Source organism: Perissodus microlepis, chromosome 16, assembly GCF_051167445.1.
Source record: "Perissodus microlepis isolate ML-2025 ecotype Zambia chromosome 16, ASM5116744v1, whole genome shotgun sequence".
NCBI lineage: Eukaryota > Metazoa > Chordata > Actinopteri > Cichliformes > Cichlidae > Perissodus > Perissodus microlepis.
Genome location: NC_140476.1, coordinates 9575217 through 9590846, shown reverse-complemented (window position 1 = coordinate 9590846; position 15630 = coordinate 9575217). Strand labels below are relative to the sequence as shown.

General features: G+C 38.4%; 2 protein-coding genes across 2 annotated transcripts; both read left to right on the top strand.

Moving 5' to 3' along the window:
* Positions 1 to 3446: 3446 nt before the first annotated feature.
* On the top strand, positions 3447 to 8550 carry LOC146370398 (UDP-glucuronosyltransferase-like). The gene is made up of 5 exons (XM_084908178.1): positions 3447 to 4374; positions 5010 to 5141; positions 5429 to 5516; positions 5664 to 5883; positions 6183 to 8550. The coding sequence occupies exons 1-5, from the start codon at positions 3514 to 3516 to the stop codon at positions 6463 to 6465; spliced, it is 1584 nt and encodes a 527-aa protein (XP_084764304.1). The 5' UTR covers positions 3447 to 3513; the 3' UTR covers positions 6466 to 8550.
* Positions 8551 to 10193: 1643 nt separating this feature from the next.
* LOC146370397 (granzyme B-like) lies at positions 10194 to 15368 on the top strand. Its single transcript, XM_084908179.1, has 5 exons — positions 10194 to 13220; positions 13344 to 13488; positions 13954 to 14101; positions 14286 to 14546; positions 14684 to 15368. The coding sequence occupies exons 1-5, from the start codon at positions 13175 to 13177 to the stop codon at positions 14834 to 14836; spliced, it is 753 nt and encodes a 250-aa protein (XP_084764305.1). The 5' UTR covers positions 10194 to 13174; the 3' UTR covers positions 14837 to 15368.
* The last annotated feature ends 262 nt before the right edge of the window (positions 15369 to 15630 follow it).

Below are 15630 nucleotides of genomic sequence, written 5' to 3'. Positions count from 1 at the left end.
TCTTCTTCACTCACATTGTTTCATTCACTATGTGTTTGTACACCACTCTGCATTTAATCATTAGTTATTATTAATCTCTGGCTCTCTTCCACAACATGTCTTTGTCCTAATCAGAGGATGGTGCTTTGGTAAAGAGGCAGCAAACCAACAGAAAACTTCAACTTAGAGGGTGTTTCAATGATTTGGCACCATGCCATCTAGGTGAACAGCAGAACTTCACAATTTTGTCAGTCAGCATGATATCAGCACAGCCTTTTTGTTTTTTCAGTTTGTTTGTTTGTTATTTGTTATGCATGTGTCTTATTTGCTAAAATGCCACATGGCATAATGTGGTCAAGGTCAGGAACTATAACATAGTCCCGTATGTATGATGTTTTATTCCACTGTCACAATTGTTTATTGTTTTATGATTGTTTATCTGTGAGTACGGACAGTGTGTTGCGTGCCGAGGCTTTCTTGTCGCAATAGCATCTAGCCTTTTTAGATTTTCAAAAACAACAACCCTTTCACACATTAAACAGACTTTACCCTGCCGGCTCCTCAGTATAGCCATTGTATATCCAATTATATAAAAGTACTCAGGTTACTGCTCAGTAAATCCACACATGCAAGGAAATGGATGTCATGTGTCTTGCATCCTGGATGCTCTATGCAGGTTCTATCCTCACATAAAAAGTATTTCCAGTAGTGAAAATACATCTGGCACAGACAATGTCCTATTGTTTTGCTACTAGTGAGAAAGTGAATCTTTCCAACTTTGGTTCTTTTGTGAAAATGTCTCTGTCAGTCCATTCCCAGTGTCAAAGGGCCGGTGTTCTGTATCAGGGTGACAATTCCTCACCCGGTTTTCAGAAAACAAAAAGTCTTTGGATAAGAGAAAATATGTGAGACCACAGTGGCAGACTTCCCAACAGTTTACAAAAATATTCTAGTTCCAGTTACAATAGGGCTGGTAATTAATAGTCATTCAAGTTCAAGGAAGGTGAGGAGAGTAGTCACACCTCAAGAGTCCTTTACAAGTATAAATATCTGCTCTTCAAGTGTCAGTAATCTTGAAACTGCCAGGTTTCTACATTTTGTCTTCTAACCATGTCTGAAGGCTAAAACATATTTTTTTTCTTAAGAGCCACAGAGGACTATGGAATGAAAAGCCTGCTGTCTAAGTTTCAGTATAGATAACAGATAATGCCACAAAAATGTCATTTTATGAAAAACTGAAGATTTGTCTGCCAATGATGAGAGTTGTTTTTTGTTGCTTTTTTCTTGCACAGTAATTTTACACTTCACTTCAGTAGCTGCTAACTTGTAATTGTTTCAGCATGTCCTATTGCAAAAGAGTTGAAATGCAGTTCATGTGAAAGGTCAGTGACATCATTATTCAGACTTTAGGACAATAAGCCTTGTTCACTGTAGTGTATGTCAAACGTTCCCACTGTTAAGTTGGCTGTTGTGCAGAGAAAATGTCTAAAGTGTTTTGACTGTCAATGGATGGATGGATGGATAGATAGGGTGCCATTGTTGTTTTTGCTGAATGTACAATCCTGATTAGTTAGTTACTTACAGAAATGTATTTTTTAAGACAAAGCGATGTTTACACAAAGGTAAAATTCTACATAACTGTTCTAGTATTTGTGGGTTTACGTGCCACCACTCTCACTTGTAGGTTATAGGTAAACTGGAATAAAGGGCAGACTCTCATTATGTAGATAATTTTTTGTTATTTAAAGAGCATAAAGCACACACAAAGCAAATAAGGACCTTTGCTCTTATTGATAATCAGTATATGCTTTGCCACCATGACTTGCAACTCCTACTGACTGCTAGAGTTTGACATTTAACCCATTAATGTTCAACAGTGAAATTTCATGGATTAATTTAAAGTGACTAAAACGCTTGCTCAGCTGAACAAATATGTAGAGGCTAGACTGAAGTAGTTTTTTTTACAACCTTTTTGTTACTTATCATTCAAACAAACACACGTGCAAACAGACACACGCATGCATGCAAACAGTCAGGAACAAAGTATTGTTCAGTTTTTCTTGTTCACTCAGGAATAAAGTAAACCAGGCTTTATGGACCACAAAGAACACAACCACAATTATTTGTCCTTCATGGATTGATGTCTTATTATAGATGGATAATCATGGGAGCCTGCACCTCTTGTAACTAACAACTAAAATGAGATACAATACAAAAAAGGCTGCAAATCGAACTGCAGTTATATCACGAGCAAGGATGTCACTGGATTTAACAGATTTGGATTTAAGGCGTGCAATGAAATGAATACTAAACATAGTCTTGTATTTTTATCAGTCAAACACAAATACATGATTTTGTCACATAGTGCAGCAACATGTTGTGTCAGTACCCACTGGAAATCTTGTGTTTAAACCCCTAACAAGAAAACAAAAACACACAGAAACAGTTTTCAGTCATTTATGATCGAACAAACAATAATCATTTTTAAAAAGCCTTCAGACTAAATGACTGCAACTTAAAACTTCTCCAAACAGAGTGCCTACATTCTGGATTGGAACTTGTTTCTACTAAAGAAATTATTTATTTAAAGATGGTCAACAATGTGGCCAGTAGGGAACCCCTCCAACCCGCTAAGACCTCCTCCCTTTCCCTTTAACCCCTTCTTTTTTATGTAATAACAAAATCACTGCACTGAAAGTTATAAAAGTATGTGTGTAACCCTGAATCGATTCATAATTTCCTTGTGAAAACTGCAGACACAGCGAGCCACAGCGCATTCCAGGACATGGGAATTTGTTGCTGTGACTTTATTCCAGATATTGTACTCTTGTTCTCTATAAATCTTACCGCTCTAACAAATTTTTAGCACTATGGTTATTCAAATCAGCCTCTTGAGATAAAGCAAGTTGTAACCAAAGGTAAAATTCCTTACATATGTTGTTTCTTTGATAATATCAAACCCCTCCTAGAAGAAGGGTGTTGGTATCCTATTACACTTGGCTTCGCACGCCATCAGTCTCATTACAATGGCTCAAGGTTTGCGTGTCTGGAGGAGAGAGAAAAAAAGAACTCCCTTTAGCCCACATGTGCCAGGGTTTTTTTTTTTCAGGGGGAGGGGAGAAGGAACATCCAAAGTAAATAAAGATGACTCCGCTCAAACTGGTAGGCAGTACATGCAGTGTGTATGTGACTTTCTGATCTTACTAGAGTTTTGGCGGTGGATACGATTATAATTGCTGTTAAATGCACCTGTCATAGAGGTTAGCATGATAAATGTGTTGAGTGTAAGCGGACTTCACAGGACACAAAAGAATGATTAACGGGAGATGGAACTGTGCATGCTAGACTTCCCCCACTTCCCTCCCATAGGAATCCCTTCTCCGCCTGTCTTCCTGTTGTGTAATAGGCCAAGCCCAAATGCAGCCTGAACTTCCTGCAGAATTTAAGCACACACACACCCCCTCCACTTGCCCAAATACATAAAGCCTCCACTACGTCTCACACCAAACCAGCTTGCAGTACAGAGAGGAGGCAATGAGCAACAGGGTGTGGTTTCCTACTCTGGGGCTGCTGGCCATGCTATGCTGCTTCAGCATGGGGCCGGTTCAAGGGGGGAAGGTGCTGGTTATGCCTGTGGATGGAAGCCACTGGCTCAGCATGAAGATATTGGTGAAGGAACTCATCCGCAGGGGCCATGAAGTCGTAGTGCTGGTGCCAGAAAGCAGCCTGTTGATCCAAGGCTCAGAGAGCTTCAGGACAGAGATTTACAAAGTGCCTTACACCAAAGCTGAACTGGATGGAACTTTCAGCACCTTCCAGGATGAAGTGTTCCTCAAACCCGCAGAATTTGCAGATTTGATAGTGAATTTGAGGCGACTGGTCAACTTTACTTCACTCCAGGTGAAAGGTTGTGAGAGTTTGCTGGACAATAAGCCTTTGATGAATCGACTGAGGGAGCAGGGTTTTGATCTTGTGCTTACAGACCCCTTCCTTCCTTGCGGGTCTGTCCTGGCTCATATGTTTTCCATTCCAGCTGTTTATTTCCTTCGTGGGCTTCCATGTGAGCTGGATATGAAGGCTAACAATTGTCCTTCTCCTCCTTCCTATGTTCCAGTGTTTTTCTCTGGAAATACAGACTCGATGACTTTCTCAGAGAGAGTAAAAAACTTTGTAATGTATGGTGTGCAGTCCTACAGTTGCACAATACTCTATCCTCACTTTGATGATCTAGTCAGCAGGTATATAGGAGAGATTTCAACTTATCAAGAACTTGTCAGCCACGGGGCTATCTGGCTTCTCAGATATGACTTTACCTTTGAATGGCCCAGACCTCTCATGCCAAACATGGTGTTAATTGGAGGGATCAACTGTGCAAAGAGGGCTCCCCTGCCAGCGGTGAGTATGTGAATATATGAACGCAAGTGTAAACAAGCACATGTCACGTCTGGATTTAATCAAGCCAAATCACATATACTCAGAGCTTACTGAAAAGCAGAGAATCAGCAGTCATTAGTTTTATATGGAAGAGGAGGTCAGAAACTTTTCTAACAACAACTAACATGAACTGCTTAGTGAAGTGATCATTCGCATTAATGCTTGCTAAAGGGTTCTGGGAAAACAAGAGATCTGTTAGTTTCAGAAATAGAGATGCAAATTATTTTTGACTTTTTTTGAGTTTTACCAAGAAATGAGTTATGATACTGAGGGACAACTGGTTTTTCTGCTCTTCTGGAAAACAAAGAAACGTTAGAAAATAAATGCAGATTCCCGAACGGTGGCCAGAATAGTCTAGGAAGAGAAGTGAGAGGCAGTGTTATGTCAACAGAGATCAAAAGCTGTACAGAACCAAACGGTTTGTTTATACACAAACAAGGAGGCTACAATACACAAACTGGTAATCAAATGAATTCTTTTTAGTATATTTTAAAATAATGCATAAAAGCTGTTGGAAAAATGTCTTTGTTTTAGATTTTTAACATTTTCATACATCCTACAGATTTTTTGTCTGTTTTTTCCTCCCCTCTCTGCAGGACTTGGAAGACTTCGTGAATGGCTCAGGAGATGACGGCTTCATTGTGTTTAGCATGGGTTCAGTGGTGTCCGCCATGCCTGAAGAGAAAGCAAAGCACTTCTTAGACGCTTTTCGAAAAATACCTCAAAGGGTAATGATAACCTGATTAGCTCACTGTACATCAATGGAATTGATTCACTTTTCTATACTTCTGTTTAGGAAAAAGCTGGTTAATACACAGGATTCAGCCGCACGAGCCACACAAACATTTACACAATACCCAGAGATTTTCACACTGTGCAATGAGGCCATGTGTCTAATCGGATTAAAGTGCAGGACTTTGTCCTCTGCCTTGCCTTGCTCTAAACATACAAAACCCTCCATTTATTACTTATGTACTCTGCACAATGAACAGAGATGGTTTTATTTGTGTTTCAGGTCGTGTGGAGATACACTGGTGCACTACCTGATGATATACCCAAGAATGTCAGAGTTATGAAGTGGTTACCTCAAAATGATCTCCTAGGTATGCATAGTTAAGTAAGAAAATTATGGTGTGCTGCTGTAATATCACACCTTACAAGCTAAAAACATATGACACTGAGATGAAATTATCTACATGTGATTCATGGTTAATTCGACCTGTAACCGAGTTTGTGTCTGTGCTCCCTAGCCCATGCCAAGGCTAAAGTCTTCATCACTCATGGAGGCTCCCATGGTATCTATGAAGGTATCTGTAATGGTGTGCCCATGTTGATGTTTCCACTTTTTGGAGACCAGGGAGACAACGTGAATCGCTTGTTTGGCCGTGGCGCTGCTTTGAAACTCAGTATATACGACGTGACAACTGAACAGCTACTGGGTGCGCTAAAGAAACTTATCTATGACAAAAGGTGAGGAAACTGGTTATTGAATTAAAATGCACTGAAGAATGCAAAAAAAAATGGTGTTGAAAATACTGTGATTAACATATTTATTGGACCCACATCATAAAAACAAGACTAAAAATGACTAAATTTATATTTTTTATCGAGTTGGCACACTGGAAATTAATCAAGCATAACCTTCGACCACTAAAACTACTTTTCCTGTTAAGGAATGCAAGTTAATAACTTTAAACCTATGTGGACATGCTTGGTGAATCAGTAACTGGAAAACATTAAACCTTTAACAAAATATGACCTGTCCTCAGGTACAAAGCAAAGATGATGGAGCTTTCAGCGATACACCTAGACCGTCCCACTGAGCCTGTGGACCTAGCTGCTTTTTGGACCGAGTTTGTCATGAGACACAAAGGAGCTTCGCATCTCAGAGTGGGCGCTCATGATTTGAACTGGTTCCAGTACCACAGCTTGGATGTGCTGTCGTTTTTCGCCGTCATTCTCATAACAGTTGTGTGGATGACAGTGAAATGCTGCCGATTTTGTATCCGCAAGTGTTGCAGGAAAGGAATTGCAAAAAGAAAATCTGAATAGCGTTTATATTCATTGCATTCTTTAATTTTTACATATTCAGTGACAAAGCTAATGGTTGAAACACTGCACTGAACTTTCAGCTGGATGTATTGTACGAGTGTTTTATGTGTGCAATGTGAAATCTCAGCCAAAGTGTTATTACCAGTGTTGGGTAAGTTACTTTAAAATAGTAACTTAGTTACATTACTAGTTACTGCTATCAAAAGTAACTCAGTTACTTCAAGTTACTCGTAATTTTCAAAGTAACTAGTTACTAGGGAAAGTAACTCTGCTTTTACTCAGAATTCTCTTGTTAATGTGTTGCTTCCGTAACTGGATACCCAGCAAGAGTGCCAGACTTCTAGCTTGCTTACTTGCCACAAGTGCACTGTGCCACCTACCAATAATGTGCATATTTCCACGAGAGAAATCCCACGCCTGGACCATCGTTGACCGCCGCCATGATTCTAGCCTACGTCACAGCGTCATGTGCGCTTTTTACATCCAACACGAAAACTGCAGTCGTGGTGCTTTCGATTGTACCAAGAACTCGGAAATTCTGCCTTCTGAATAGGAAGATGTAGGTAACACCAGACTGCAGATGAGCTGCATACAGGGCTGGACTGGGACAAAAAATCGGCCCGGGCGTTTTGACTGACCGGCCCGCCATTATTGGAAAAATCATAAAGCCTTTGAATGAAAACAAACGCTGTTGTGACAGTGATGTACACTGTTTTGATCTATCAATCGTTTGTTGTAAGATTCAGATAATTACTTTTTAAAAGCGAGACATTTTAAATGAGAATAAGAAAGAAAAGTATTTCTTTGTGCCCCCCTTACCCTGTTAATGCCCTACCTGGCCCCCTGGCAACACTTTGCTAGATCCGCCCCTGCACTGTTTCCAGCTGTCAGCTACTTAGAAAAGGATCCTGGTGTTATTTGTCTCTCAGAAACAGTTCATAACTTCCCTTCAACTCATTCATGTCACCTAAAAGGTAAACCTGTTTCTCCATCACCTGTTCAGCTCTGATGATTCAGTAAGGACATCTCCTGGTTTCATCTTCATGTTTCCCTCTCACCACATATCCAAACCGATATCAGGACCAGCAGCTTTTACAGCTGTGGCTCCTGCAAACATCAGCTGATACTAGAAATGAATATTAAATGAATTCTAACAACAGCTGATCAAGCTTAAACGTGCTGCTGTTGTTTAGCGCGACATCCGCTGGTTTCTTCTTTCTGGCACAAAGCCAGCGATAAACAAACAAGAGAGAAAAGCCGATCAGCTGATTATTGATCAGTTTCATGATTGAAGTAGAAACGGGAGAGGGAGGGGGAGAGAATGAGAGAAGAAGAGGCTGCTGTGCAGCGTAAAGACACAGAATAACTCCAGCTTTGTGTGTTTTTCATGCTAGCTGAAGTACGGGGCAAACTGTGTTCCTTTTCACCTCAATACCAAACGAAAATATTACAAAACGCGTAATATTTTCTCTGAATACGGAACAATTCTGTTTTTTACGGGATGGTTGGCAACTCTAATAATTCACCTTATGAACAAAATAAAGTTTAACATCAGTAACATCATAGCACCCACCCAGCTGTATAGAAACTCCGTCATGCTAGCTAGTACGCAGTACAAGTTAATGTAACTGACTGTAAAAAGTCAGCACAACGAAAATAAACTCCACCTAAACTTGGTTTATATCTGACCCAGATAGACTGCAGGTCATAACTTCTTACCTGAAGTTCAGTTCACCTGACACTCGGACCAGCGGCCGCTTCGGGTCTCTCCTCCTCCTGCCTCCCCTTTCCCTCATCCACCTGCTGGCCTCCACCACTTGCTAATATTACTGAATCTGTGGAAGCTCCGCAATAGCCACCACACGAAGTAACAAATAACGAGCCTTAATCCCAGTAACGATTAATGCGTTCCTGATTTTGGCATAATAACTAGTTACCGTGCTCGTTACCACAATAATAACGTAGTTACTGTAACGCATTACTTAATAACGCGTTAGTCCCAACACTGGTTATTACTGACTTTAAGAAGTGAAATATGATGATGAATGACATAATTCCAGGCAAATAAATGATGCTTTTAAACAACTTATGTGTGGATTTAATTGTAATATTTCTGAAAATTTGAGAATGTTGTATATGGAACAATACTTTGAAGACTGAGGGACCCTTCGTCAGTCATCAGTCATTCATCAGGATTGTTGATGTTACTAGTGATTGGATTACTAGTGCACTAAATAACTGAAATTCTGTTCCTTGTTAGTAAGCAGAATCCCAACAACTAACAAGACAACAATTCTAGTGTTATTTACACTACGTATTTGTTAACTGGCATCTCTCCCAGAGAAATAACTCATATAAAAACTGAACTTATCCACTTGTTTAACAGAACAGCCGACTGAAAGAGCCTTTTTTTACTCTCTATATCAACATCTTGTAAGATTATTTCAAAAATAAACCATAAAACCTGGAGTTTTTACCTTTGAAAGGCAAACATATACTTTAGTTTTCAAGAATGTACCAAAGAGGCTGTGGCCACAAGTGGTCGCTGAGTGTTGCTCACTGTTAGGTGCAAACCAGTGTGACAGTAACCTCATCTTTAAACCACGATAATGAGAGTGCCCGCTGTTTTCACTCTGACTCCATCTCTTTGATTATAACTCAGGAGCCAAAAGATATGTTAAGAATGCAACACTGGCTCTACAGCGCAGTCCTGCAAAGAAGTTTTCAGGTGTGTGAACGAGGAAGAGAATGTAAAACCTTAGAAACTAATCATGACACAAATATCAATATTAATGAGGACATTCAGGCTTGTTGGGACATGTGCTTCCACAAGTCAAATTATTCAGTTTCTGTTTTTCTTGGAAAAAAATGCATGGCTTTACCACCTGTGTAATTGGTGTATGACTTAATTTCTTTACTTGTACAGACAAATCTGAATGAACACAGAGCGATGTAGTTTAGTAAGTGAAACTAGTATTTTAGTAATTCCCCTGTAATTAACTGTAATTTCAATGTGATTATATTTACCTACATGTATTTAAAGGTGGGTAGACTAGAATAAAGGTTGTAACAAGTCAGTTTTTTGGACAGGAAACAAATAAACTATACTAGAAATTTAAAAAATGTTTTAAAATAATATTCAAAATTCAACTGGTGTGTAACTAATTTTAAACACAGCATAAGGTTTTCTTTTACATAACCTAAGGACTAATTTTAAGTATTGCATAAATTCAGGTATTTTACAGGAAAGGAAACAGATGATCAAATGATGCTGTAATTTTAAGCAGTGCATTATTTCATGTTAATTTGGAAGAAAAACAAACTATATTTTCCCATCTTGCATTTTGAGTAAGCTGTACTTTTTGTTGTATCAGGTCCTGCATGTGCAACAAAGGTTTTGACACCCTGACACCAAAGTTTCCGTTGTGGCAGTTGGAAGCCTGACAGCAAAAACAGTTAAGGGGCTTTGCAAGCCAAACTTTTCAGCTTTTGCTTCTGTGCCATCATGATCTACAGCATCACATGCATCTTTCTACAAGTCTCCCTCACAGGTAAGATAAGGTCATTTTTGAAAGACAAGTGAATAAAGCATATTCCTTTACTTTATATAATTATAAGGTCATAAGCAAGAAATGGGCATGATTTTGATATAATCAGTATATTGATTCTACATTCTTTTCTTATGTAAGGGGCTGCTGAGAGCGGTATAATTGGTGGCAGAGAAGCAAAGCCCCATTCCAGACCTTACATGGCATCACTCCAGTATCAAGAACACCATTCATGTGGTGGGATGTTAATCCGAGAGGACTTTGTTCATTGCATTCGTGGCTTCTCAATCATATGCAAACATTTGAGGTCAGTTTTCCCCCTGTGAAACCAGTCATCTGCATAGAACGTCTGAAAAAGATCCCCTTAATCTCATTCCTCAGACAACTTAATTCATATATTTAAAAGATACTTCCATTTAGCAAAATAATTATAACACTGTGATACGCATACATACCAAGAACGAAACAAATGTGTTCTAAGAAGACTAGAAGATACAGATTCATTTGAACAGGCAGGGTATTTGGGTTTATGCAGTTCTGGGAAAAAGAGTAGCACTTCAGGCACAAATCAAAGGTGTTTAATCAGGTCTGACAGTTTCATGTATGGAACGCGAAAGTGAAAACAACACAAGGATCCTAACAAATGTGTGCTTTTTACTATGTTTTAGTTTATACTACCACTAGATGTTGCCAAAGTCACCAATTTTTAAACTTATACCAATGGGCCACAAACTGTGGAGTGGCCCCCTCTGGTGGAGCAAAGAGCTACTGCTGTACGGTGTACATTTTAGTACGGTGTACATTTTAGGACATCGTCAGGTCTCAGGAAAAAAGTTGTCAGGTATCAGTCTCACACGAAAAAATGTCAGGTCTCAGACTCACACGAAAAAATGTCAGGTCTCAGACTCAGATGAAAAAATGTCAGGTCTCAGTCTCACACGAAAAAATGTCAGGTCTCAGTCTCACACGAGTACTGCTGGGGTGTTCATTACCAATACATTCATTGAGTTATATTAGGAAATTAATGAAAAACTACAGTAAATATATCTTAGAATTCAAAACATCAATTCGATTAAAGAGCTCCCAAACACTGGTGGATTAACCAGTTTATAGAAACATAAACCTTACACTTTGTGGTCGTCTAATAAAAGTGTAAACTAGTTAAAGAGCATAATTTTAAATATGCAACATCTGTCTCTCAGTCACTGCATGGTCCAACCACACTCTCTTATGCTGTTTGGTTGGGCCTCTTTTCTGGCCAATGTGGACAAGTACACCGTGTGCTTGGCTGAATACTCTGCTGTTCTCTGTACTGTATTGTAGAGGTTTCCTGTGGATATGTTTTGTACTCAGGATCAGATCTGTTTCAGTTTTCAAGAAAACTGAGACGCTGTTTAGACGAGTGAGTGTTGCTCACAAATCAACACTTACCTCATCCTTAAACTATGAGGTGAGAGTGCCCACTGGTTTCACTCTAACTCCGCCCCTTTGATTATGAGTCAGAAGATGTGTTAAAAATGCAAACCTGGATCTACAGTCAGTGACATTTACACTTGTAGGACCATGTGCTGTTGAAAAGATAAATAGTTCTGTTTCTGTTTTGTTTGTTTTTTTTCGGGAAAACCTTTGTGGTTAACTGGTGCATGGCTTTTTACCCATACAGACAAATCTGTATTCATACATACTGCTAGTTAGTTTAAAAAATAAAACTAATGTTTTAAGTAGTGCACTTAGTTTTCGGTTTATCCAACTTACTCTTTGCAAATATTAGTTTGAATGAAATGTTATTAGTGTCAGCATTTTCATTGCCTATCATCTTTGTTATTGTGGTGATCACACAGCAACTATAATCATATTTCACTCTGTGGTAGCCTCTGCTTGCTGCGATCATGTGGCTTTTGCTAGGTTGGTTAGCCCATCTGACTGCTTTCTATATATTGGGATCGTGTAAAACCCCTTAACCGCTGTAGTATTATATCCTGTTCTTCAGGAAGCAGCTTGAAAGTGTAAACAAAGTTTCTGTATTTTACAGCATGTGCAGTAAAAAAAACAAGTGTAGATCGAGCCGTGTTAGATTTCCCACTGATGTTACAACAAGCAATATTTGGCATAATGTCTAATTAAATGTGAGTTATTGGCTTTGTTAGATCATTTTTAACTCGTGTATTTAAAATAAAACATAGGTATTTTGTACTAGAGCAAGAGTGTTTTGAAGCTTTTACAAGTTAATGAAATGAGGACGGGTTGCCAGAGGGGATCATCTGCTGTGATTATTAAATTTATGTTTCTGTGAAATTTGTCAGTGACACCCTCAATTATGATGAGAGATTGAACACATCTGAGAGAACATAGAGAGTAAATCAAACATCAAAATTAGTTCAGCTGCACAGATTCAAAGGCAAAATGAGAATGTAAACTTCTAACCTTTTGTTGTGTAAGGCAATGAATGTACTGTTCAACTACGTTTACAGCATTTAGTCAACAAGTTCATGTCCTTATAGAGAAGTTATTATTAAATAATAAGTTCAGAAAAACATGTGCACTGTATGTGCACATGTGATGAAACAAAAGAAAAAGGAAGAAAGAAAAAAGAAGTAATGTGTGTATAGGGTTCATAGTGAGAGGTGTGAATATCTTTGTACACACCATGGTTACTATGACGATAATACACGCTTTCCATTTCACGATTTACCACCAACCTTCACCATCTTCCTTTAAAATAAATGTGATCGACAGAAAAAAAAGGAACTTTCATCAGAGCAAAAATTGGAATTATCCTCTCATAGAGGTGTGTGATTTTTAGAGAGGACAACCACAAAACGTAGGATTTTGAATTGAATTAATCTGAATTGCATAAAACCACATGAAGGTGCAAACACACATACGGTATAGAAAAACAATAAATCATTGACAATTTAACAACGTTCGATGCTATCTTGCTTGGAAAGATGGCTACAGACGATCTTTTTTTAATATGTTTTTTCACAGTTGTGTTTCACATGTAAAGCAGTGAGCAGGGTGTGATAGCAACTCCTGCCCGTGCAACAAAGTTTTTGACACCTGCCCACAGCGTTTCCGTTGTGGCAGTTGGAAGGCAGACAGCAAAAAGGGTTAGGGGGGCTTTGAAAGCCAAACTTTTCAGCTTTTGCTTCAGTGTCATCATGATCGGCTGCATCATATTCATCTTTCTACAAGTCTCCCTCACAGGTAAGACTTTTGGAAGAGATATAATTAAAGCATCTCACTTTTCCTTTTTAAGGTCATAAACAAGAAATGGGCATGATTTTGATATAATCAGTGTATTGATTTTACCTTCTTTTCTCTTATAAGGGGCTGCTGAGAGCGGTATAGTTGGTGGCAGGGAGGCAAAACCGCATTCCAGACCTTACATGGCATCAATCCAGTATCAAGCCCAACATTCATGTGGTGGGATACTAATCCGGGAGGACTTTGTTCTAACGGCAGCACACTGCAAGTGAGTGAAGGGGCATTTTTTTTGTTTTGGGTTTTTTGTAAATCAAGAACTCAAGAAAAAAGTCCTAAAAATTGGTATTTATGTAACAATTACTAAAAAAAAAAAAAAAAGGATTTTATTTATTCACTATTGGCATTTTAACCCCAGAAAGCACACACACACACACACACACAGAGAGAGAGAGAGAGAGAGAGAGAGAGAGAGAGAGAGAGAGAGAGAGAGAGAGAGATGTCGGTCAAATTATTTCATAATACTGTAAAGATTATTTCTCAGCCCAAATTTGTAGAGTCGTGAGCTTTGTAAGACTACACTGACCAAATATCCACCACAGCATAACAGTCAAGAACTCGGGTTTTTCCTTGAATTTGTCACCTGTTCAGTATTTAAGCATATTTTAACCTGGCTGAAGAAAATTAACACTAACTGTATGAGATTTCATGCCATAAAAATGTTACCTTTTTTCAGATATGACAACAGTGGTCCTTGCACAGTGGTGCTTGGAGCACATGACATTAGCAAGAAAGAGAAAAGTCAACAACGCATCAAAGTGGCCAAGTACTACCGTCATCCAAAATTCAACGGGAAATACGATTATGACATCATGTTGCTTAAGGTAAAGCTAAAAGGCCATCAAATTTCATTTTAAAGCATTTTTGTGCAGTGTACCTATTCACAGTTAAAGCTTTGTTATGCAATTTCACACTTGTGCTAGGTAGCAGGTGTGAGTGTGTGTTAATTGCTGACCTTTATATATAGAAGAAACTCCCCTTTCAATAACACGTTGCTGTCTTTCACAGTTAGAAAAGAATGCCACACTGAATAAGTATGTGAAGACCACCGGACTACCTAAGAAGAATGGGAAAATACCTGCCAATATTAAATGTTATGTGGCTGGCTGGGGTCGGACTGGAAAAAATATGCCCGCATCAAATGTTCTAAAGGAAGCCACAGAGAAGATGCAATTCAGCAATGAGTGCAAAAGTATTTGGCAAGCATATTTTAATTCTAATCAAATGATATGCACCAAGTTTACCAAGAAGGATGGAGGAGTTTGCCAGGTAATCAAATGTTAAAGGCAACCAGTACACCATTATTAATATTCAGAAAAACTAGTTTTTGTTCTTTATTCATAACAAGAAAAATGCAATATTTTTAAAGACGACTTAATCAAGTCTCTCTGCTCTTTTTTTTATAGGGCGATTCTGGTGGACCACTTATTTGCAACAAGATGTCTCAAGGTTTAACAGCTTTTACTTTGGCAGATGATTGTAATAATCCAAAATATCCTCATGTCTACACTAAAATTAATTTCTTCATTCCCTGGATCAAGGAAAAAATGAAAGAATAGAGGAATGTTGCATGAGCCACTAGTGAGTGGAGGAGTGGGCTTTCTTCATTTACTGATTAAACAATTTGGTTGAATGGTCTTTGTATTAAAAAGGAATTCAAAAGTTGAAATGTGTATGTTAAGCATTTGGATAAACACACCTGATTTACATGCAGATATTGTGTAATAAACTTTAAACTGTACCTTTTCATTTTCTGAACTTTTCTTTATTCGCCTTTTCAATTTTGATTTCTAACTTTTAGGAACTTTTTATTTACTTTCATTACTTAATGTTTAAGCTAATGGAGCATGAGGCTGGGGTCTGATCACACCATAGTTCACAGTCATTGTATTCGTGGCTTCGCAATAAAAGTGAAAACCTTTGAAGCTGAACAGTTTTCCTTCTGTGAAACTAGTCATCAACACAGAAGTTCTAAAAAGTTGCCCTTAAACATTCTGTTCCTCTGTTTGATTCTGTTACATGTATTACATGTTTAAAAGATCATTTTTATTTAGCAAAGGTAAGACAAAAATAAAGACTAAGCAAAACTAACTGGACTTGGATCTCTTTGTCACATAATTATTTCTCTATTACCTATTACAGAGCAGACATGTGCATACCTAAAACATTAGAAATGTTCTAAGAAGACTAGTTTTAGTCTGTTTCACACCATGTTTTACAGCACTTGATGTGTCTGCAGCAAAGTACCTTGGGTTCATGCAGTTCTGGGTGTTTTGTTAACAATCTCACGTGGAATGTGAAAGTGAAAGAATGGATGTTGTGAACATGTGCTGTATGACATGTTTTAGTTTAC

Excerpts from the sequence above, each read along its gene's own strand:
- LOC146370397 (XM_084908179.1), top strand. The coding sequence starts at position 13,175 with ATGATCGGCTGCATCATATTCATCTTTCTACAAGTCTCCCTCACAG. Across the intron at positions 13,221-13,343 it reads TCTACAAGTCTCCCTCACAG|GGGCTGCTGAGAGCGGTATA; the intron begins GTAAGACTTTTG and ends TTCTCTTATAAG. Across the intron at positions 14,102-14,285 it reads ATGACATCATGTTGCTTAAG|TTAGAAAAGAATGCCACACT; the intron begins GTAAAGCTAAAA and ends TGTCTTTCACAG.
- LOC146370398 (XM_084908178.1), top strand. The coding sequence starts at position 3,514 with ATGAGCAACAGGGTGTGGTTTCCTACTCTGGGGCTGCTGGCCATGCTA. Across the intron at positions 5,142-5,428 it reads TTCGAAAAATACCTCAAAGG|GTCGTGTGGAGATACACTGG; the intron begins GTAATGATAACC and ends TTTGTGTTTCAG. Across the intron at positions 5,884-6,182 it reads AAACTTATCTATGACAAAAG|GTACAAAGCAAAGATGATGG; the intron begins GTGAGGAAACTG and ends ACCTGTCCTCAG.